The sequence below is a fragment of the Rhamphochromis longiceps genome, linkage group LG14 (genome assembly GCF_057381845.1).
Source record: "Rhamphochromis longiceps isolate RC_006_pf linkage group LG14, R_longiceps_female_GT1.1, whole genome shotgun sequence".
Classification (NCBI taxonomy): Eukaryota; Metazoa; Chordata; class Actinopteri; order Cichliformes; family Cichlidae; genus Rhamphochromis; species Rhamphochromis longiceps.
Genome location: NC_140570.1, coordinates 15816450 through 15841501, shown reverse-complemented (window position 1 = coordinate 15841501; position 25052 = coordinate 15816450). Strand labels below are relative to the sequence as shown.

Sequence of the window (25052 nt, the reverse complement as noted above, 5' to 3'; positions counted from 1 at the left end):
CGGGCAATTTAGGGAAAGCAAACTAACACAATGGAAGAGAGGAACGGGCAGACAGAAAGTCGGAGGGAGGGGACCAGGATGAGAGTGAGATTATCCTATAATCCCGTGAGGAAGTCATTGTTTCCATCCTCTTAAAAATACACAAGCAAGCACAAACACACACACACATGCATGCACACACCAGCATGAGTATCTTCTATCACACGGATGCACAGACAGTATATAAACACAAGTACAGGCGCACAGAAGCAGCGAGGCTCACAAATAAATAAATAAATGGAGAGAAGCTGGAGAACAATAAACCCATTTAGAAACTTCTCCTGTCTGGGTTCCATTTAAACTTCACCCACTCACACCCACTCACAGCATCCCTGCATGGGGCAAATATCAGAAAGCTCTGTGTTCCCTGCTTCCTCCTCAACCCCTCTCCTTCCCTCTCCCTTAGTCACAGAAGCTCCCGTTATATCTCATTATGACACACACACAACCTCCAGCGACGCATTACTCATCGTCTCACTGCAGTGCTTTCAGACTCCCTTTTGTACTTACGAAAGCCAAATCTTTTCACAAGTACGGAGATTTAGAGAAACTTTCAGACGTCTCTTCACTCGCTCGGTGGATTTTCCCCATGTGTTTGATTGTTTATTTCGGCATTATGACCCTGATTAAGGGCCACAGGGCTTTAAATTTAAACTTACAATAGCAATTAGATTCAAAACAGTTAAAAGCTTGGGTTTAGACTTAGGTTAGTATGAAGGAGTAGACTGAATTGGCTTTTTTTAATGGCGATTAGACACTCATCAAATGAAACGCTCACATTGATGAAACTGAAAAGTTTCACTCGTTTAAAACCTGCCTGATCAACTGTGAGACTCGTCCACGATTAAGTACGGGTTAAGGTCAGCAGGTCAGAGTTTATGTCCCTAAGTTCTCATTCTCAGAGAAATAGAAATGAGTACATGTGTGCCCAAGCAGCACCTTTCTCTCTATCTCCATAGCAGTGGGCTTCCTGCCAAAGGATTTCTCAGCATTTACAAGACAGAATGAGAGAAGAGGTGGAGAGTCAGGGAGGGAGGAGGGGCAACATACAGTATGGGACTGTGGGGCTTAAAAAAGAGCAAAGGACCATGCAGCTCATGAAGAACGTGAGACAGACAGAAAGCAGCAGGACAGGCAGAGAAAGCAGACACACGCAGCTTATCTGACTCTAATTGCCCCATACAACACACACACACTTAGAGGAAAAAGCAGATAGGAAAACAGCACACACATTTATTGACTTTCACAGGCAAACAGACATTTTCTCTCTCACACACATTCAGGAAGAAGCAGCAGCAGCATGTTTCTGAGGTTCCTTCGGGCAGCGAGCCTGCTGTCGATGTGTTTGTGTCTGCCTTCGGACTACGAGGATGCTATCGAGTTCAACTACGGTCCCTCCTACTACAATGAAATCGCAGAGGAAGAGACGCCAGCACGTAAGTGTGGAAATGTGTGTGCATGTGTGAGTGCTGGGCCTGCACCTTTATCAAATCAAGGCTCTCGGATGTATCGACCGTATTAATTGTCAAAAGCATGAAATTGAGTTTCTTTTTTTAGATTCATGTATGGATGAGTAAGACTGGGACACTAGTTTCCACAACACTTTTGTCTTTTGATGTATTGTGCATCAGCAACAAAAAAAATGGGAAGAAACTGTAGAATCGGATCGATATGATAATCGAGGAGGAGGGTGAAAGAAGGTCTGATGAAGAAGAGGGTAAAAAAGCAAATCTTTCACAGCTTGAGAAAAAACTGAAAATCCTCCACAAGTTGGTGTCTTTAAATAAATAAAGAAGGAAAAAGAAAAGAAGAGCAGAGATTAGAGATTAACATGTATGTGGTTTGTATAGTGTGCAGGCAGCTGGCAGAGACAGAGTTTCTGTAGGAGTTTACAGCCACAATCAGCGGTCACCAACAGCAGAAACACTTTGGTATATCTTTAAGAAATTCCTCTCTCAGCTGTCGTTTAGACCTGTATGTGTGGGATGAAAAGAGCGATGAATGAAAGGGAGAAAGTGAGAGTGAGTGTTTGTGTTTTTTAAGTGTCCAACTGGCCCTCCGCAGCTCGAATTTTGCATTTGTTAGCTGTTTAAAACCTGGCAGGAGGTGTAATTGTGGCACTAGCGGTTAACAGGCAGAAAATAGTCTGGGATATGATTAAAGAGGTAAATATTATACTGGGCGAAACAAATGACTGAGAATAGTAAAACAAACAAACACAGTTTACAGCAGCAGAGGTGGGGGGTTGTTTCGGCCCCCCAGAGAGGGTGCAAGAAGGAGAAAATCACGTGAGTTTGAGTGCAGGTCTGTGAGAGGTCAAAAAGCTCGAAGGAGACACAGATCACTGCTTCTGACCTGCTCAAATCTCCGAATCTCTGAGAGGAATTTGAATTAATGAGGCCACATGACAGGGGTCATGACACGGCAAATTTCAAAATGAATGACAGGCTAGAAAAATAACATGTAGCAGACGAGTGGACCAATTTGTTGAGTTATGCTTTGCTCAAACACACAGACACTGACTAGTTGTAAAAGGAGCATACTGCTGAGTACTGCCACTCAATATAGAAGCTATTCAGTGCTTATTTCCTGTTGAATACTGCTTAAATGTGCAGTAATTTGGAGATTATTTCATTTTAAAAATTTACTCAATTTACTCAAGTTCACACAAGCTCAAGTTAGAGCTTTAACAAATGAAAACATACATAAAAATTCTTATTTATTTTCAATATTGTCAAGTTACTTATTGTCAGCAGATTAGACATGTGACCCACAGAGCTGACAATGAGCCTTCTAAACAAAAAAGAGGCTAGTTTTAAGCTAATATTATGCTCGCTAATTTGAAGCTTGAGTGTCCTGAAAAGAAATAAATCATATTTTCCATTGATAATCATCTCGATTACATTCTCACATCATATGAGAGTTTATTCGCTAAGTATCCAGTGTCCCACAATGTTTGAATCACTTCAAAGAAGCTTTCACTAACGCCAGCTAACAGCAGCTATCAGAGACTAATAGCAGCTAACAGTGGCTAGCACTGGCAAAAACAGCAGTGCTTACCAACAGAAAAGTTCAGGATATCCTTAACAACACACCTCACTGTTATCAAACAGAAGTGAGCTTTAATTACTTACTGACGCATATTGAAATCCTTTCACAAACTTTAACAGCCTCCTCCAGAGTAAATAGACATGGACACCTAGCATATTGACAGCTGAGGTAAACAGCAAACTCACAGCCTTCACTCTATGGATGAACAGCAGCTAGAGTTGTTTGTCCTACACTGGCTACCGTAGCTAGGATTTTGCACTTGAATCGGGAGTGGTAAGAAAACTGAATTCAGCTAAATGCAATCTGCAATCTACTGGCATCTAGTGGTGAGATTTTGCACATCGTACCTTTAAACAATTTTAAATATACATTTAGAGTAGATCATCGAAGTAACCACTGACATCTTTAAAAACTAGGGTCTATGCATCTAAAAGTTATTATTTTCACCCACTTACACTCTCTTCTACTAAAATCACTCAAAAACCAAGCTCAGCTCCCTTAGATTGAGAAGCCCCAGGGTCCAAAGTGCATGACCCTTATGTCTAATTGACTTTGAGCACTGAGAACAGGAAGCCAAAACAAACTGTGTAGGTCTGTAATAGTACCCCTCTGGAATATGTCTGCAGGTATAAACAGAGGTCGAAAAGGCTCAACAGTTAACCAGAACAGCGTGTCTGATACAGTGACCTACATATTCTTACTCCTGGATTGTTTTATCCCCCTTTTCCATATGTTTCGGAATACTCATGCTATCTCTCCCAATGTTGTCAGCAGGTCTTGACCTTCCTTTTCAACCCCCCACACCGCCCATCTGTCTCCTCATTCACAGCAGAAAACCCAATAAGCTCACAGGAAAAGCTCCTGCTTTGTGAGCTATTTGTCAGATTTCATTCTCACCCTCTTTCTCCCAACAACTTAACATCCTCTTCTGCGCTTTTACCATCTTCCTCCAACTATGCCCACTAATGCCTTTGTGGCAGTCAGCTATTCAAGCAGAATTAAATCCATTTCCTTCTTAAGATTGAAGTTGACCTTAAAGTTTCTGTTAAAGCTGGAAGAAAATTGGAAATGAATTTAAACATATCCTGCATGCACACTTTCAAGCTACAGCCGCAACTCCATCTGGCAAATAACTGCAGAAAGTAAAAGCTCAATTTTTTTCAGCTAAACAAACACTTTTTCTAAATAAAAGTCTGATACGTTGGTGATCTTTTTTCATATATTCAGCACTTTTCCTATATTGATACATAACTGATAATGGAGTAACTGAATTCCGTATTCTTATTTTTTTTCCTGTCTTAGTGGCCTTACATATACATTAAGTATAAATGCACAATTTAAGAACAAGACGTGCAATTTCTCTGGACCTGTTCAATGACAAAGTTAATGAATCTTGATATGATTTCAGTAGAGTTCCTGAGGAGTAACTCTTAGATTCTTTTTGCAGGAAAAGTCCATCTGGATCTCTGGGGAGGTGCAGGAGATAGGGGTGTGGCTAGCTCTAGAAGCTGTAGAAACCTGAATGAGTTCATCGTCTGTTGGATGTTTAAACTTTTCTCTTTTTCTTCTTTTTACCTTCTCTCTTTGCAGCCACACCAACTTCAGCCCCCTGCCGTTCTTCAGAACTGACCAAATGGGACAAGATGTTCTCCATGTTGGAGAACAGTCAAATGAGGGAGAACATGCTGCTTCAGTATGCCGATGATATCATCAAGGTGGAGATGGGGTCACTGCGCAGTGAAATGTTAAGGTCGGTTGTAAGACTGAGAAGTCATGCAATCAGCATCAGGTCATTATGGTTGAAGATGAGCAGCAGAGAAATGAGTGTTTGTGATTAAGCCAAAGACAATTCAAGGTCTCAGCAACCTAGACAGGACCAAAAATAAAATGGTAAACGGCCTGTATAAAAGTGTAATCAGATTTAATCATTTCATCACTTTGCTTAAAAAAGCAAAGTGATGAAATGCCCATCGCCTCATTAATGTAGCTCTGCTTCAGAACAAAATCCTGAACTGATCTGCTTCAAATTAATTTAGCAGATTTCTCAGCAACTATAGCAAATTCCTTGTCTGCACATGTTTAAACCTCTTCAGCTGAAAGGGTTCAAATCACTCATATTGATTCTTGGTTCTATATTGTCAGGTTTGTAGCTCAGTATGGTGGGTCCTGTGGGGCGGCGGTGGAGAATGCAGGAAGAAGGATGGAAATGCAGCTGAACAGCCGTCTCAGAGAGACTCTGGAGCTCCTCAAACTCAGACATCGGGATTCTCCTGCGGCTGCTGCGGGGAATTCCAACCAGCTGGAGACAATGCTACAAGAGCTCCTCTCTGCAGCACAAACACAAGCATCCAGACTTTCCAAGCTGGAGACCAGCTGCTTTAGCAGCCCAGGAGGGATGAATACCAAGGCAGGATTTCATCCTCTGAGGGGTGGAGAGCAGGGGCACCATGAGCAAGAAGTCACAACAACAAAGGCCACTTTAGAAATGGTGCTGGCTGCACTGCAAGAAGTGAAGGTGGAGATGGAGGAAGCCCTGAGATCTTCGAGGCAAAGATTCTTGCCTGCAGGTATAACACTGACCTTACTATCAACCATCCCTATTTGTCTTAAACTGTGATTTCCTGTTATTTCTATTTGTGTTCATAGCTCTGAAACAACACCCTGCTTAATTTTTTTCTGTATTAATTCATTCTGGAAATAAGAGATTCAGCTAAAGCTGTTTGCACCGGCAGATACTTACAAGTATTTGTAGAAATTTACAAGTAGGATTAGACTCAAGTAAAAACATGAAAAGATGATAACAAAGAAAAGCTTTGGACAAAACTCCTCATGGGTAATGAACCCTTATTGTAAATTGTTAGCAGAGTTAACTGGGTTCCCTGAAATTAACACTGACTAATAAATATAAGATTAGGCTCAGCAAATTTAACTGAGGAAACTTGCAGCAGAGCATCACTGATATCAGTACAACAACTTTATTTCCTAGAATAAATCAAATGAAAGCCACAAAAGGGCTAAATTATACTCTTCATCTTATGCGTGCACTTATACACAAAATTATAAATCTGGCCTAAACAGTGAACAGAGGGAGGTGTAATCATTAGCCAGTTGCCGCAAAAACCACACCAAAAGAACCCTGGGAAAGTAGGACCAGATGGAAACCATCATGAGCGCACACAAACACAGAATGGATTTTTCACTATTATATTCTGAGTGGCAGGAACCTGAAACGAGATCTCCGGTTTTAAGTAGGGAGCGTGTCTGCTAACTGGAGGGAGAAAAAAAGCGAGTGAAAGAAAGAGGGCTGGAGAGAGAGAGAAAAATCTTGAGTTAAAACTCAATACTTAAAAATGCATGACAAAGAATGGAAAATGAGAGATGTTACGCTGTGTAATGTGCAAAATGTGCACAGTTCAGAACACATTTCCTCTCGCACACAATCAGGGCTGCAGAGTATCAAGCTCATCCTGATCAAACACCTGTGAGCTCTTCCTTTATGGAATAACTGTGAGCTTAAACAGGATTATTTTATGCACACAGGATATACCGGGAACATTATGCAAACAACAGGAAATGATCCATAAACACAACTAAGAGTTTATATGCTTAAGCAGCAGGCAGAGCAAACACTGACTTGTATATTAGGGGTTATTAATGGGACTTACCAGATTGTTAGACAAAACTTTACCAGGATGTTTTCTTTGTTGTTCACAGCTGATTGTTGGGAGTATTTTTAAACAGTGTGTATTTAGTTACTTATTCCCCAACTCAGAGACTTATCTGGATTTATCAGGACCAAATTAGAAAACCCAATCTTAATTTTCTACAAGTTGGACAGGCGATACAGAGACACTAAGTCTGTAAGCCAGTTAAATCATTATTGCACATAAACAGTGATGATTTAGTTTCAAAGCGATGAAAATCAGAAAATCATAAACGGTTAATTTTATGATTTCATATAAGCGAAATAACTATAAATGGCTATTTCTAAAAAACACTCGGATGCTAGACTGGATCTAGCCACCCTGCTACACCCCCACCTCACACCAGCTCCAATAATTCAGAGCTGACAATGCTGACAATGTGCAGTTACACTCCATTATGTAACGCAGACCAAATTGCCTAAAAGGCTTCAGTCAAAGGTGGTATACACATATGCCACACACATTTTTCTCTATTTCACATGCCAAAAAACTAACCAACAAAAGTTGGTTTGACATTACAGTGTCAAACAGTGAGAGAGTGACTTTGAGACAGTGTGTGTTTGAATGAGTAAAAACAGAGAGGAATAAGGGGAAAAGGCGACGACACAAAGTATAAAAAATCCACGAACCAGATGACCCAGAGAGGTGTGTGTCTGTGCGTGAGGTGGTGGGACAGGAAAAAACTGCCAGTGATTCATGATCTCATCACCTGACCAGTAACTGAACTCTGACTGTGTCACATTCAATCACGCTCACGCTGCCACCTATTTCAGCCTTCACTTCATATACCGTGGTACAACAACAGTAGAGGCAGCCCCAGTAAAACCACAGGGGCCCAGTAACCACAAGATAGTAATCTGACTTAATTAATCTAGCTTTAGATTTCAATTTATTTTTATTGTAGATTTATCTCTTTAGGACTCCATTAGTCTGTGTAGGAGATCAAGTCTTATGATGTAAAGTGGAACTCTGCAAGGGTAAATTTCAGGCCATTATTCTCCTTTTTTCCCCATCATACCAAATCACACATGGACAGAGCCCTGAGGGTCATCTGTTTGTTGTGCTTCATTTCATGTTCTTTCCCCTCTTTTGCTCCGTTTCTGCTCCTTCAAACATGTTCTCCTGCAAACACTTTCAACCTGCTTTTGTTGGGTAATTTTGTGGAACGCACCCTCGCAACGGCCTCTGGGAATTTAAACCGATCCAGATCGGCACCAAATTGTAGCGGTTTCCTCGCTTCTCTGCCAAGTTCAGTCAAATTTGGCTTCAAATTCTGCGTGTAATCCTGCCAAAAGACAGACAAACAATAAAAATGTAATGCCGCTTGCTGAGCTACCATTGTCTTTTCATTGTCATCATAGGTTATGCCCAACAAAATCTTTTTTTCATGAGTAACAACAAATTGACGTTCAATTTTGGGCCGTCACAGTTAAATGAAAAAGAAAACTTTGTAATGATCATATTAAATTCTCTAAACTGAACCACTATTACCACTGCAGCCGGGGGTAAAATATCTAGAATTTATTGTAATTTGTAGATTTTACCACAAATTACAGGCATCCTTTCTTACAAAATTTAAAATTATACTATTTCTGTGCAAACAGGAGGATTTATTATTGCTGGATGAGTGCTTGAGTACTATATATGGCATAACTTCAGCCCTGATCCTCTTATCTTCCTGTTGGCTAGGTTGTGAGATGGCCCTCCTCTTCCCAATGCGTTCCAGTCGAATCTACACCTCTATCATACCAGATGTCCCCGTCTCCCTGTCCTCCTTCACTGTCTGCATGTGGTTCAAACCAACCAGCATCGCCAACAAAACCGTGCTGTTCACCTATGGAAACCGCCGCAATCCATATGAGATCCAGCTGCTGCTCAAGCGGAATGCTGCCCTCTTCACCATCGGAGGAGAAGCTCACCTGGTGGAGGCACGGGGAGTGGTGAACCCAGGGCGGTGGACCCACTTGTGTGGGGCTTGGTCCTCAGAGCAGGGCCTGGCCTCCCTATGGGCGGATGGCGTGAAGGTAGCGTCCACTCCCGGAGTGGCCGAAGGACACGTCTTACCCGACGGCGGCTCCCTCCAGCTGGGTCAGGAAAGGAACGGCTGCTGTCCTCCGTCCTTAAGCAGCGGGAGCAGCGTGGCAGGGTTTGAGGCGGGATTCGATTCTAAGTTGGCATTTGCGGGGAAGATGACGGGGGTGAACATGTGGGACAAAGTACTGTCAGAGGACAAGATTTCCCAGCTGTCTTTGCGGGAAGGCCATGGCTGTGAGCAGAGCGGGAACATAGTGGCGTGGGGTGTAACGGAGATGGTGCCGCACGGAGGCGCTCAGTTCATCTAATAGTGCATACTCTTCACTATGATCATCATTTCCACAACATTGTAAGAGTTAAATGCTCAAAGTGAAAAGACTTACAGCTGCTTTTATCATCTTTCTTCCTATAATTAAACATTTTCATTGTTTCATTGTAGCAGAGACCACAATTTTCCTCCTCATCTCACTTTTTATTACTGTAACTGCTAATACTGCAGTTTTGAACTTTGGGCATGTTCAAATAAGACAAAATCAATGCTGTGAGAGACTTAAGTTTACTTTTTTTCACCAAGCCTTTTGAACTGAGACAGTAATACACACACACAAAAAACACACTGATGCACAGTCGTCTTAGAAAACGTGTAGTTTCGCCGAGAACGTGCTGCAAGCAGTTTTTACCAAAGACTCAATTAGAGTGCAAGAAAGACAAAGAGTCTATTGTGAAAGTAAACGGGTTCTGAGCCAGTAAACAGAGTAATCACCAGACAGCCACGCAGCACAAGTAAAAGAGGGGTCTCTGACTATTACAAGTGATTATCTTGTATTGCACAACATGTGTTTTTTAGAGTACCAAAGCATTTTTCATCTTTCTGTTGAGATGGCGAGTGCAGTTCATCAAAACATGCAAAAAAAAAAAAAATAGAAACCCAAACAGAGGAAAATGTTCTCCTTTTTTTTTCTTTTTTTTTTAGCATTTTAACTATTAATGTAACAGAAAAGACATTTGCTTTTATACCTTTTAAGTTTTGTGGGTACAATTAGCCATGTAATCCAACCCCATTACAACCAAAAGCACAGGCATCATACTGTTACCTGTGACTGAAAACTGCTGTACTTGTTATCATTTTAAGCATGACTGACTGTTAACTACAAATGTGCTTTTTTAACTAGCTTACCATTTTTTTTATTGCCATGAACTTTTCTTTGAAAGCTTTGAAAGAATTTCCAAACAATATATTTCTAAATTTGTACTCAGTGTTTACATTCATACGAGTTACGTAACTCCTGTTTTGCTTTCGGTTTCTTTGTCAGTGCATAGTTGTCATTTAAGTAGAAGGTAAAGTTTTCTTTTGATCCTGCATAAAGTAAGAAGAGTAAAACTGTTGAATTTGCCATGTGAGGTTTGATAAAAGAAAGTGAGGATAATGTTTACACAGTCTTTTATGAACTAACTTGTCTTGTATTATACTGTAAATTGTTTTTATTATTGTGAAAATGTAAAACTGAATGTATTTTGTACATAAATATATTTTTCATAACAGGACTAGATTAAATAAGTGAGGTATGAATAAAAAAGTATCCACTGTCCAAATTAGGAGTGTTTATGTATTTTTTCAAAATTTAAAATATTCAATTTTGACAAGATTTCCAACACCACTCCGTACCACGACAAACCCTCCACCGTGTTTTACAGATGGCTGTAGACACTAACTGTTGTATTTATCTCCTGAACTCCTCTTTACATACTGACAATGACTTGAATCAGAAATTTTAAATCTGGAACAGAACTGTTGAGTGATTTTCAGTCCAGTTCTTGAGTAATGTGGCATATTTCAGCATTTCCTTCCTGTTTCCCTTCCGTAAGAACTACTTCTTGACAGCCGTCCTTCCACTGAGATGATGTCTGATGAGGCTTCAGCGAACAGTAGACAATCAGCTGAAGGGCAGATCCACCTCTGAGGGTCTGTGTCAGGACTTTGCTGGATTTATTTCTATTTCTGTAAGTACATGGATTTCAGATACTGTTCACCTGCTATAGATAGTTTTTCTTAGATCTGCCACTTCCCCTTTAGTGTTCCACTTCTTCAGTTTCCTCAAACTTTTATGTACACACTGCACAACGTGCTGAGATGTGCCAAAGTTAACAGCTGTTTGGGAATCTCTTTAAATCTGGTCACTGTTGGCATTGTTCACATTTTCAGCTAAAGAAATGGGAACAAATTAAATGTTTTTGTAACAAAGTTATTGAGGATACTGTTTAAATTTGGTTCTTTGCTATGTTGTTTGAATGAAACTCAAAGCCGTTTTTTTTTTAACTTATCTGGTGCAAAATCACAACAAAAGTTGCATCAAGGCATTTTATAGTGTAAGGTACACACACTGGTTCATCCCTTGAGTTAGGTGTCTTTTTATGCTTTTTAGGTCAGTGTGAAGCGGCTTGAAAAATATTCCTCTGAAAAGTGTGAGGTACAAGGAAAAAACAACAATTAAAATTTTAAAAGGCTTCACAAAGCCCGGAGAAGTATCGCTCAAGATCACTTAAAAAATTACAAGACAATCTGCCTCCTTGGAAGCAAAACATAAAGAAATAAGGAGCGGCCCAAAACCTTTGCACAGCACTCGATGTCACAACCACACTTTTGCAAATTATACTGTATTTAATCTCTTGCTGATTAAAATTGATTCAGTGATGTCTGCGACTGTGGGGAAATTGCCTGCAGACTTTCTGCAGCTCACATATGCTTACAGTTTACTGCTGCACATCCTGCTTGGACCCAGTTTCTTCCCGCAGCTACAACCTCCATGTAACTGTGACCTGTTACGGAATCACCTTCCACATTCACTCACATACATTTCACCGAGTCTTCACTCACTTTTCTCGCCCTGCCATGTATTAACCTTACAGTCCAAGGAAGAGCCAAAACGGACACGCAGCTTTGATAGATAGACGACAGATTCCAAGCCTCTCTGCTAACTTAAGGTTTTACTCAGAGATTGAAAGAACCCTTGGCTCTAAACCCCTGTGGGGCCAAACGGTGAGTGCGTGTGAGACTGCTGTAGCTATAAAACCTTCACCCAGTATCCTGCTGTTGGTTTCCTGTAACTAGGAATCACACACACATGCTTATTAAGCACGGAACTCACTATTCTCCTATAAGACCGAAACTCAACACGCACCACCAAGGACAAGACGAAGGAGAAGAAGAAAATATCGCATGTGGCAACAGACGCACACGCATGTTAGGTTTCAGAACAAAGGTTCGCAGGCTTCTGGCTTGTTAAAGACGTCACCATGAGGTTTAAATGGTTACAGTACAGCACATTTAGAAGGTGCTCAAACTTGGAAACCGTCATGGTTACATTAAAAAGTGCAGAATGAAAGATAAATGTGAACTTGCTACAAATTTTTTAAAAAGCCTTCGAGCAGGACTTGCTCACTTTCATCTGGTTTCTCATTCCAGATTCAATATCAGTCGGTCGATCCCTGTCGAGCTGGATTACAGCCACCGGACTACTTAAGTGTACAGAACTTTCAAACTATCGCGTTTTCTGTCTCTTTTATTTCCCTTTTCTCTGCTTCTTTCTGAGCCCACAAGAAGGCTAGGTATTCGTGTGCACTTTCATGTCCAGTAGTCTAGTAAAAGGTGCTGACTTTGAGGGTGTCGTGTATCTAGTGGAAAGAAATGTTAGAGCTATATTTTTAAAACAGCCGTTACATACATGCATCTCTGGAGGAGCCGGCAATCAGGAACTCGATACGTGCGGAGACTACAGAGTGCAAATGTTGAAGTGAAAAAGCATTACAGTGACACTGAGGTATTATTATTACCTTCCCTAATTTATCAGATTCATAAGTCTGACTGTGATGTAAAACTCTGCGAGGGCCAACGACTCAAACAGCCAGAATCCTGGGATGATATGTAGAAAAATCCAAATGTGAGTAAACCACACTTTAGTGTAATAGCACATTGAGCATATTGTTTGTAGCATGAATCCTTGTATTTTTCACTATTTTCAATTGCGTAACAGTGCACGTCTGTATTTGCAAGTTGTTGCTTTTATTCCATTCCTTTGTGCTTTGGCTGATTGAATGTGGTGAAAGCATTTTGTAGGGAAAAGTTGTTTATTTAGTCATCATTTAGCAGCAGTTACTTCAACCTTAAGTCTTTTTGGCAGCTTCTCTTTTCTTCCCCCTCGTATTTCATGTATCCAAATGAAAATAAAAAGACATCCCTTTTTTTCTCTTTTTGTTAAGAAACCAGTAACACATTTATGGACTATGGGTGCTAATTGTCTTGCATCTATAATCAAAGCCCAAGTCTGGCAAAAACTCACCTGGAAAACCAGACAGTGAGGAGATAATCTGTTTCATGTGCCGAGCTGCTGGCAGAACAGTGGGAGCATCGAGCACCACTTTGGTGGGCATCCCACTGTGGTACAGTGTGAGGTAATTAGTGTGTGTGTCTGCACATGAGGTTATAGGTTCAACATGTTCCCAGAGGCACTGACTGATTCACATAAAAAAACATAACAGCACATCCAAATACATATACTCAGGCCCTCCCTGTATTATCCTATGATCATGTGTGCGTGTGAGGGAGCATGTGTGCCTCAGGGTAAACAGATCTCCATTAAGCAGGGCTGACTATGGACCCTGGACCTTTAGGGACCTCACTAATGAGCAACATGTATGTTAAAAAGGGGTTAAAATGGCTTCAAAAAAACATAGTGGGCGTAGCCTTCTGTAACCACTGACTGGAGGTCAGCTCAGTTACCCTCTCTGACCTGAGCTGTTAAGTAGGGAAGTTGAAGAAAACAGTAATGAGATCAGTGCCTGAGGACAATGTCACCTTATACTCCTCCCCAGTCCTCCCTTCCCTCACATTAGTTCTGCCTCCAGAGCATGTAGGTATTATCGGGCCTTCAGGAGAGATATTTAAAAAGAATGACATGAAAGCGATTAATAGGCAAAAACAACCACCCTGCATTAGATGTCTTGATCAAAAAAGAGAGAAAGTAGAAGCATTTACAAAGACTTTCTGTAGCATCCACAGGGGCTACGGCAAGAAACACTGTGCAAACAAAAAAGGTAGCAGTTCTCCTTCCTCCAAACTAATTCTTATACATCAAAGCTCCACGAGGGACACAATGACGTATGTGACATGCATTGTATGACCACATTGGTTAGCTACAACTGCAGATTACAATAATAATTCCATTTTCCACTCCAGTAAAAACAGCTGATCCTATTGTTTCAGATCTACTAGGATCCCTCGTGGTACAAACGTGCTGTTCCTACAAGCCAAGACAACAACTACATTAAAAGACATTAAGTCCTGTAACACCCCTGTTAGAAAATCCATTACAATTTCAGTTCTTCTCCAAAGCTCTTACAGTCTCAAACCACCCACACACGTACTCGTTGTAGTTTCTCTACAAAATTAAGGTAACCAGTTTCCTTTCTTGTGTGCGAGCATTTGTACGTGTATCCTACCTCCCAGCACGCTGATTGTTATGGCCTCTGTGTGTTCAGCCAGCAGATCGGCCTTGGCTATAGCGGCCAGAGAGAGGTAACTGGACATGTTCCTGCTCAACTCCCTGTTGCCCCTCTGCAGGAACCGCACGGCCACCGGGACAGCTAGCACCATGACCGAAGGACAACTGTAGTTCTGCAGAGACATGTTATAGGAGAGGAGACACTCTGTTCAAGACGACATTCTCACAGTAAATATTTGTTTTCTAACATTTTAAGAGACATGCCAGCGACTGGTCAAAGCAGCACACGTCCACAGATAAAATGCTTTTGTTTTTGTAAAGTGAGCATGATTGGCAATCACTGTAACTTTGAACAAGGGGACACAGAGCGAGCGCATTCACAGAGAAATCAGTCTGACTTGAATTAAGCTCACTTCTTAAAAGGAAAGGGCAGCAAAGCAGGCTTAATTTTACAGTCCTGACCTTTACTTCTCATTATCTATAAAGGAGAGTAACAAGATCAGATGCCTGTCCTTTGCTGTTTCTGATCTTTCTGAACAACATGTGCATGGTGTTAACGCTCATTAGAACAGACAGTACAGCCTAAAGATCCTCATTAACAGCAAGCCACGCATCAAATATATTTAGTAACTTGAAACAAAGAGCGCCAGCAGTACTTTCCTCAACCCATGTGATAAGTGCCACAGAGATTAAAACGGGCTATAAGAATGAAGAACAGGGGGAGAGACTGCATTGTATTGAAAGACATATGCACAAGTTTGTGCTCTGAACGCTCACGGACCGCGGGATCGGGATTCAAAATGCGCCAGCACCCTCCAGAGGACAGTTTGATACGAACGTCGTGTTCACTGCCGCTCACATATATTTATTTAACACTTGTGAACCCACATCTAAAACATCTGCTTCACATTTGTTTCTATTCACACACCTAAGGCCTCTAAGTCTTTACTATATATATCTATTTTCAAGATTTATCTTTTATGTCTATCATCAAAAACTGCTCAATCAATGATTTGGGGAGTGTAGTCTCTCGCTGTCATGCCTCTGGTTTTCCACATGATGGCAGTGCAGGCACTGCAAAAACTATTTTACCCACTAATATAAACTGTGTAAACACCTTCACTTCCTTTATTATCAGGCACCAAAATATAGAAGAATCACCATGAAATGCAGTGTTGGCACTGGAGCTGAGACGTTTTAGAGCACAAACTGTTTTTAGTCTGTCTAAAGAGGGACGATCTGAACACTCAGTGTGAAGCCTGTCATGTTTGACAGCTACAGGCAGCAGGCATGAGATGCCAGTAGTGTTCTTCTTTTGGCACATGAATTAATGTATTGATTTATTAATCTTTCCTGTCATCTTGTACTACACTTCAATGACAACGCACGTCAAAGAGCTCATATGACATGAATCGTCTCTCCTTTTCTCTGAGGGAGTTTCTGTGGGAAAATAAGACAAGTGTCTATAATTCAAAATGACAGGGAGGGAAAGAGAGAACGGAAGGGGTCAGAGATAAAGGTGGATGGAGGGCAAGAGAGGAAGGAAAGAGATGTGGAAAAATGACATGAAGAGAAACAGATTTTTAGAGATAAAGAAAAAGAGAAAAGGAATGGCTGTCCTGATAAGTGCAGGAGCTCGGACATCGGAGCCAGAAGGCGCCGTCAGAGCTGTCAGAACTTTTAACCTCACTTTTGTGTGTGTGTGGGTGTGTGTGTGTGTGTGTCTTTCCTGAGGAGTCAGTCTCATTATGGTGGTATTAACCACATTCCCTTTCCCAAGAAAAAAGTGGGAGGGAGAGAAAGAAGGTGGAGGGGAGTCACTCTGCTTTTATACCTTTCAGCACTGGAGGTCTGAAAATGGGGAAGGTAAGTGAGTTTTAAATGTACATTTTCATGCCTCCCCCCCCAGCAGTGATTACATAAAGTATATTTGCTCTTAAAGGGAAACTTCCCTGCTGGAGATCATGTATTATTAATTTTTATTTTAACTCTTCTGCTTGTACCATTTTGTGAGGGTTTTCTTCCGCTTGTGCACCAACGTTGCCTTCCTTCACTTGTTTTCCCCGCGAAGCCTTTACACCCTCGTGTTTACCACCAATGCTTTAAAGAGCTTTAGCATAGCATTGCTCACGTGCATTAAAAAAAAACATGCAACCAGCCCCAAAACTATAACCTGTCAAAGGTCACATGACAAAGAGGAAGACGAAAGAAGTGCTTTTTTCTGTTTTCTTTACATTTTTCTACTCAAATTTGATTATGTCCGTTTTCTGATGAGCTTGACAGTTTTACTTCTTAGAGAAGAAAACTATTACCAAACCCTTAATACAACAGCTATTGATGAAGTTTAATGTAGTGCATATCAATGCATCAGTAAAATATGTTATAGCCAAGTGCTCCCAATGGCCTTTTTCCATTCTGTACAAGCTATAGGTGTGTGGCTGAGATGAAAGGGAATGTTTGAGTACTTTGCAAAAGTCTGAGCCCACTCCTCATTTTTTTACGTTTTGTTAGGAAAATGGAAAATATGTGCAATGAATTATTAAAACTCGTACAAATATATATGGAAATCCAGTATACAAGCCAAAAACAGAGTTTGAGCAATTTTAAAGATGAGTGAATATTTGCAGCGACCACCTTTATTATTCAACACAGCCTGAACTCTCTTTGGCAGCTCTCTTGTCATTTTTTTAAGTAGTCTTCAGGAAAAGTTCTCCAGATTTCTTCAAGGAGACTTAAAGCTCTTCTAAGGATGTTTTCCTGATGGTATTAAATGGTGAATCAAAATCTGACGGCACTTTTCTGCGTTCGTCAATTTTGACAAGATCTCTGACACCACTGACTGAAATGCAGCTGCAAACCATGACAGAGCCTCCACGGTGTTTTGCTGATGCTTGTAGACGCTCATACGCACATACTGACAATGATTTGAATCAGAAATTTGAGATTTGGATTAATCCCTCAATCAGACCTGTTGCCACTGATTTTCAGTCCAGTTGTTGTATAATCCAAAGAAAACTTTTGAAAGACTTTCAGAAACACTAAAAAACTATCGCTCAAGACCACTGACAACAAAGTCTGGCCCCTCAGAAAGAAAATTTTAAAAAAGAGGGATGGCTTGGGACTTTTGCACCGTACTGTAAATTTTAAGTTTCATCCCATGAGCACTAAAAGTATCTTGGAGCTAAATACCCTAAGCACACATAATATCCTGAGAGGTTTCTGAGTATGTGTGTCCTTTATGTGCTTCAGGTAAAACAAACAATGATGTGTGCATGCGAGCGTGTGTGTATACCTGCAGGATACAGCTGGTGATGTCAGACGCTATCTTAGCATGCGGAGTGTCCTCTGTGTTTTCACCTTGCGGGGTGAGGTTATGCTCCAGACAGGACTCCCACAGTCCCACCAGAGCCGTGCTGTGTCGCTCGATGGAGCCCGTCTCCCTTATGGCTGTGGTGATGCGTGTTATGCAAATCTCCACCACTGCCTGGTCATTGTCATTGGTCAAATAGTCCTGTCAGCCAGCAACAGGATGCAAAATTAGGAATACAATGATAAAGTAAGGACAAAAGCAATGAATTATGCATAAGGGCATAAATAATTAATGGCATCTGCTTTGTAATTTTTGAATAAATACCAACTGTGTGTGTTGGTTGCACTGATCTAAACACATCAACTTACCGGTGAGCAGGAGATTGCCTTAATCTGGTCCAGAGCTTGAGACAGACAGTCTTCAATGTCTGCGTCCTCCAGAGAGAACAGATCACCTGCTCTGGACAGATCCCTCTGGCCGAGCACTTGGCTAAACAGCTGGTGCATCCTTGTCCTGGTTTAGGACCTTGAGACGAGCCTGGGACGGCCTCCGCACAGTTTAAGATCACTTAACTGAGCAAGTCGCTGACATAATGTCTTGAATACCATAGCAACTTTTCCTTCACCTCCTGGTTTTAGAAAGATATTTAAATAGAAGACTCTTTTCTGCCAGGGATGGGAGAAAGCAAGTCTTTCTAAAATGCAATAAAGCTGAAATATATGAAGATTTTCAGGCACACACTTTTATACAGAAAGAAATATCGAATGCATCATATTAGGAGTTGATAGTTTTATAATTTTTGTTAAAATCCTCTCCGGCGCAGTCCAGAATCAGGTAAGTTTGACGGGTTTGGCCCAACATTTTTCTGGGTCTGCCTGAGGCCTGTTACCATGGAGACAGGGCAGTCCTTCTGCAGCTGAGTCCTGAAGGAGAAAGGACAAAAAAAGAGAGAGTGAAAGATTAAATTAACTAAAGAGAAGGAAATGCTGGGATCGTCATTTTGCACACAAAATCGTCTTCCAGGAAGAGATCATTTGAAAAGCTGGGAAAATTAATTCGGAGCAAGTCAGAGATACTGTCGAGCATCGGATATTTAATTTTGCATGTGATTTTTGCTCTCCAAAACATCTCAATTAAAGGAGTAGTCGTGCATAAGAAACAAAATTTCATTGCAAGACATAGACATGAAGATTGATACAACTCTTATCTGTTAAAAATACTGCTTATTTTAGCTTAGTCTAAATCCTGGAAACAAAAAGGTTCAGATGAATTTCACATTCTGTTTGTCGTACCGATTAAACAAATAAGATGTGCATTAGTTAGCTGCAGGTTAATTGTGTTTTCTTTTAAAAGGACCTAATAGTCCAACCAGTTGAATCCTGTTCCTAACCATTTTATTACAGTTAAAGCGCAGGATTCCCAGTGTAGAGGGTTCAGTTGGGGGCAGTGAGCGTAGTCCTTTAACTAGCTTGTGTATTTATGGCCCCAAGTCCCATAACAACACAACGGTGCAGTAAAAATGTCCATACAGCTGTGACAGAGCTTTGAACCTCAAAATGGCCACTGTGCTAGAGATGCAACTGTGTGTGAAAGCTCACCTGTGTGAGATGTAGAAAACTACAGACTGAAATTCACCATTCTGCCTGTCTCTGGTAAATGGACTGGTTCTTATATAGTGCACTTCTACTCTACAACATGCCTCTCATTTGGAGAAAAGTTGCTGGGGCAGCATGTGAATGTGGGACTGAAGGTAAAAGCATGTGCTCCACTCCAGAGACCTGTGTGTTGGCATCGCTAAGTTATAGTAAATAAATAATCTTACATCTAAATCTTAGTCAGACAGCATTTAATCATATCGCACATATTTAGAAAATGATAGCAGGGAGCATAGCACAAAAGTTAAAAGGGAGTCCCTGGCCCGCTGCCCAAATCAGAGTCTAACCACAAGTTCTCAGTTAAAGCCCGTTATTTATTAATGCATACCAATATCTGAGAGCAAATTACTCCAGGGTGAACCAAGGCCAGAACAACAAACACAAACACACACACTTCCACTTTTTTCCCATCACAGTCTGACTAAAACCGAAATAAGGAATAACTAAAATACACACAAAGTCAATGTATTCAGTTTAATACACATTTGGATGCACTATATATATATATATATATATATACACACACACACATAATATATATATATATATATATATACACATATATACACATAATATATATATATATATATATATATACACATAATATATATATATATGCACACATTTCTCATTGGCAAATATTTTTCAATATATATCTTTTCCACAGTCATTTAAGTGCAATAAAGGAACTATTGTTCTACACTTGAAATTACTTGACATTTTTTTTCTTCATCTTTGTCTGTTTAAAAAAGAAACCTGACTTCACCTCTAAATGCACTTTGTTTATCTGTGTGTGTATTTATTTGACTCTGACTCTAAGCGCTATGCACTCAGACCTAGCTCATATGTACAAATGGCAAATAAAAGTTTTAATCTTTATCTATTGTATTTACATAAATGAAAACAAAACTGAATGAAAGGCACGTGGTAAGCCTAACACCCTAAAATAAGCAAAGCAGAAGAAAACTGTGCAAAAGATAAATGCAGTTCACGCCCTCTGCTTCACTGACATAAACAACATGTGGGTTAATCGTTTGCAAAGAGCTGCAAAGGTCTCTAAACAAGAAACACGCATTTTCACAGAGGTTTACCGGTCGAGGATGGAACCAGGGCTTTTAAAATGGCCAGATGTTGACCCGCAGGTACACTCAAAGATCCTCAAAGCTAGAGGCGTCACACCGGTACACAAAGAATTAAAAAAAAGAAATAACTTACTAAACTGCAAGAAATGCAATAACAGCCATAACACCGACGTCTTCCAAAAGACCAAGAGAGCGCGTCTGCCATCACATTCTCTCTGTCTTTCTTGAAAATCCTGCACAAGGAGCGACCACCTCACGAATCTGGATGGAGTATTTGGAGTAAAAAAAACAAGAGGTTTATGATCGGTGTACACAAAACATTTTTTTTGTGTAAAAACTGGGTGATCCACAGCACGCTTATCGTCCTGCAGCAACGCAGCACCAGCACCGCTGACCCCCAGCAAAATCCAGTTTAAAAGGACGAGTAAAGTCAGGATGTGTGCTGCAGAGGAGAGCTTTGGCAGACTGTATCTCTGCCCTCTTTTCAGCGGCATGAGTAAGTTAAAACATGATAATAATATGTTGCATATCTGGTGCAACTCTAACTGTTATACTCTACACTATAGCACAAATAATGTATTATAATGATTGGTAAAGTAAATAAAGGTAATGAGTCGAACAGAATACACAGTGTCCTGGTGTTATGAATGGAGTTCAAAGTTGTGGTAACTGAAAAGTAGCATGTTAACCATTTACTTGCATTACTGTTACTCTTGTCAGCTTCAATTAAACATTAAATCATTCACACCGGAGCGACGCCGGAAGGGCAAAGGATTACATATGCACACGCACACATATACACACTCACTGAGACTGCTTCTAAAAGTGTGACATATCACTGGCTTAGCGCTCCTTATTTTCTATACAGAAATTTAAACACGTAAACGCGCTGCTGTTCTCGCCGTTGTCGCTGCTTTCTGGGCGGTTTGAAGTATTCGCGCACGCCTTCTTTCTGAAGCAGCCACCCGGCGTGTCTGCTGCCTGTGATCACGATGACTTTGCTCACAGCAGAACTCTGCCTCCTTTGAGAGGACGAGCAGCTAAACATATGTATCTGTGTCATTTTCTGCTTCCTGCACCAGCTTCCCTCTACAATCAGACATCGTCTCATCCTCGCACCGTTTCACTGAAAGCCACACTGGAGCGAGCCCAAGCCAGACCAAAAGGAACGCACAAAGCTGACCACTTGGGAGGCCGTTATCTGTCCTGCCAAGCCAGCGACGGCCATGGAAACCCAACCATTGCCAGGATACCACATCGGGAATTCTTACTGGTCCGAGCTGTGGCTTTGGGACCGAAACACCAAAACAGCCATAAACACAGAGCAAAGAGGTTTATCTGTCACACAAAGACAGGCCAACACACAGCTGTGAAGGTGAATAATCACAAGCTCTCTCTGTGCAAGGAGTTCCCAAAAATACAGTATGAGTGTGTTGTTATTTACACTGCGAACATATACTCCTGTACACTGTGTATTTCTTAACTTTTTGATAAGGATGTACTGTATGACATACACACTTTCCTGGGAGTGTGTACAGCCATTCAAAACTAATCCCACCAAGCACCAGACATCAATGGATGACATTTTCTGGGCTAAATCTGGTCAGCTAGTCAAAGCCTTTAAAAATATGCCACTTCACATATAAATTTGTTCAAAAAGTGAAAGCTGAAGAGTCCTCTTTGCAGCGTATTGGAAAGACTAATATTTAACAAATGTGCTTGTGCTATTTGTATACATGTGGCTACAAATTAGGGCATCTGAGAAAGAAGGTTTTGAGTATAAACCCCCCCGGTTGGTTGGTTGTAGGCTTTCTGTGTGGATTTGCATGTTTTCCTTGGGCTTGTGTGAGTACTCAGGTTTCCTCCTACAGTTCAAAGACATACCAAATGTCAACATTGCTTAGAGGTCTTTTCGGTAAGTTTTTGCTCAGTGGGTTATGGTCTAATACACCAGTCATAATAAATAAATTGTAGCTTCATTTGGACTAAAATGTTTTGTGTTTTAAAGACATGATGATCATTCAGAGCTGTAGAAACTGAATTATACTGCAATATCATGTGTATCTAGCACAAACTGTATATAATAGGTGAATGTAAGCTGTGCATCTGAACAGCATTCCTGCATTCCTTTTAATGGCCAGTAGGGGATGATTATTCAGTTTGCGAATAAAAAAAACAAAACACAGTTTTAGTGAGAAAATTAAATGACTCATCACTTAAATTATGAACTCAGTTAACAATTTCTTAACTGTTTTTGTGTTTGCATTGCTAACTTGATGTTGTATTTAATACAACATCGCAGTTATTTTGTAACTAATGTCCAACGTGGAGAAAGATGTTTCATCAAACAAACTTTAATGCGTAGCTAGCGCTCACTACGGTTTGGGCATGCAGGTTCCTCAGTCAAATCTTCAATCTTTACATCTGGTTTACGGATGTTACCAGAAATGATTTCTACAGTGCCATTTGGCATCATAATTGTGGAAACACAACAGCAGGCAAGGGGGCGGCATACGGCTGTAAGTGTTGTAGTCTAGCATTAGCTCTGCTCCAACTCATCGATATGAAAGGCAGAGTCAGCTATGGAAATACTGGTGGGGTGATTGGGGGATGATAACTGACTCACAAACTATATAAAAATTATGTTATTGTGTTTTATTTAGAGTAAGAGAGAGAAAATACTACAAATTTAATAAGTTGGCTATAAGACCAGCACCCAGAATTCAATTTTCTGTTCACAGTAACAACATTCACAATGTTATCCTTCTTATGGTATTCTGAAATGCACTTTAACGTTTTGTTTGAGACAGCTGGCACTACCGGTGTGAAATCAATTTTGTTCCATGGGCTAAAATAGCTAAAATAGTGCCAACATAATGACACTGTAACGTTAGCATCCTGCTCGGCAACCATCCTAACATTTCAGTCTGTGTGTGGTCAACAAAATGTAAAGTTAACATTTTAAATAAATAATCTGCCACCCCATTGATGTGTCAGTATATGGGATGATCATTTAGGCATCAAAGTGGGAGTCAAGAATCATGTAATACTACTAGTGTTGGTACCGACTGCTAAATTTCTGGTATCCCTATCCGGTTTCAGAAAACCAAACACGGAGGTAGCCAAAATCTTGGATTCAAGTTTTTACAAATGAATGGTGGATAAGTCCAGCTTTAAAACAGAGTCAGCTTACTTTCCCCAATAATAACTAAGACTGAAAAAGAAAAGAGGCATGGGAAAGAGATGGAAACGACCAAAGAACACCAAGGGGAGGAAAGAATGAGGAATGGAGGAGCCACCAGACCGAGTCCCAGACTGAGAGAAAGCTGGAGATGGATTATGTTTCCAACACTTGCATTCACCTTTACATACAGCATACGTATGCTTCTGTCTCTCCTTACTAGTGAAATGCTGTGTTATGTAATGTATCCTTTCCTACTCTTACTATGTCACAGAGTAACTGAGTAGCGGTGTGCGTGTGTGTGTGTGTGCGTGTGTGTGTGTGTGCGTGCGTGCGTGCGTGCGTGTGTGTGTGTGTGTGTGTGTGTGTGTGTGTACAAGCAGAGAAAAAAAAATGGGCCTCAGGAATTTCAGTTCTTTAATAATCAGCTAGTTACTATTAATCACCAAGCTACGGCTTAACAAGCTTAGGAATGCAGCCTTTGAGCACGCACACACACACACACACACACACACACACACACACACACACACACACACACACACACACACACACACTCACACACACACACACACACACACACACACACACACACACACACACACACACACACACAGTCATATTTCTTTCACAGGACATTACATTACCTTAAATTTATTAACCTCACACTTAACCGTCACCCTAAAAGTTTACAGTGCAGGAATAGATGCGTCTGCACATGTGAAGAACACAAATTGCAGTTCCACAGTTAACAACACACAGTGAGTTGTGTCTGTAAGCTTACAGACACAACTAGTGTCTTGTCGTTGGTGTGTTGTCAGTCTTCCCCAAACCCGTTCTGATAAGATAAATGATTCCAGGGAAATTCAAAGAAATAGCGCTCTAGCAGGTACCCACATGTTGAAGGCAAGCTGGGTGCCGCTGGGTGAGGGGTACCAGAGGGTGCGTGCTTGGGGAGGGCAATACGAATGTTAGGGGGTTATGTGAGGACAATGGGCCTCTCCTTCTTCCTTGCCTCCACCACTGGCACTACTGTCTTGATTCAGCACACTGCGAGGGGGAGAGAAAACACTGCCTCTTTTGTATGGCCTATGAAGACAGACCAGCCCTCCCTCTTTTCCCTCCTCTCTCCCTCTGCTCAGTCAGCCCTGTCTTTCTGTGTAATGTGCACCTGCTCGGCCTGCAAGACATCGCACACACTCACAAAAAAACTTGAGAAAGGAGCTGTGGGGAGACAGAAGAGACTATAGAAGAAAGAGCCTGCGTTGTGCATTCCCTGCATTCATATCAGGCTGAGCGTGAATTCAGAAGCTTCATGAAGAGGAAGAAAGAAAGATTTGGTTCGTCAACCAAAGTTTAACTATCTCAATAACGACATTGAGTTGTACGTGTTCATGTTTACTTCATTTGCAAAGCACAAGTCAATGTTTGCTGCTTACGGTGGTTGTTGACGGTCTCCTCGTAACTCAGAGCGTATCCTGGCGAATTTGGCCAACTC

General features: G+C 41.0%; 2 protein-coding genes across 2 annotated transcripts in view; one reads left to right on the top strand and one right to left on the bottom strand.

The window, feature by feature from the left end:
• veph1 (ventricular zone expressed PH domain-containing 1) overlaps positions 1–25052 on the bottom strand; it is an 89996-nt gene that overhangs the window by 58740 nt on the left and 6204 nt on the right. Inside the window, exons 2-5 of the mRNA XM_085380690.1 lie at positions 20507–20634; positions 18005–18559; positions 17619–17837; positions 14325–14499 (exon numbers count right to left, since the gene is read on the bottom strand). Of these exons, the coding sequence (XP_085236816.1) occupies positions 14325–14499; positions 17619–17837; positions 18005–18142 (532 nt within the window). The 5' untranslated portion in view covers positions 18143–18559; positions 20507–20634. The remainder of the gene's footprint in view (positions 1–14324; positions 14500–17618; positions 17838–18004; positions 18560–20506; positions 20635–25052) is intronic.
• Positions 1112–9828, top strand: ptx3a (pentraxin 3, long a). The gene is made up of 4 exons (XM_085380470.1): positions 1112–1475; positions 4681–4840; positions 5233–5657; positions 8484–9828. Exons 1-4 carry the CDS (start codon positions 1340–1342, stop codon positions 9134–9136), a joined length of 1374 nt encoding a protein of 457 aa, XP_085236596.1. The 5' UTR covers positions 1112–1339; the 3' UTR covers positions 9137–9828.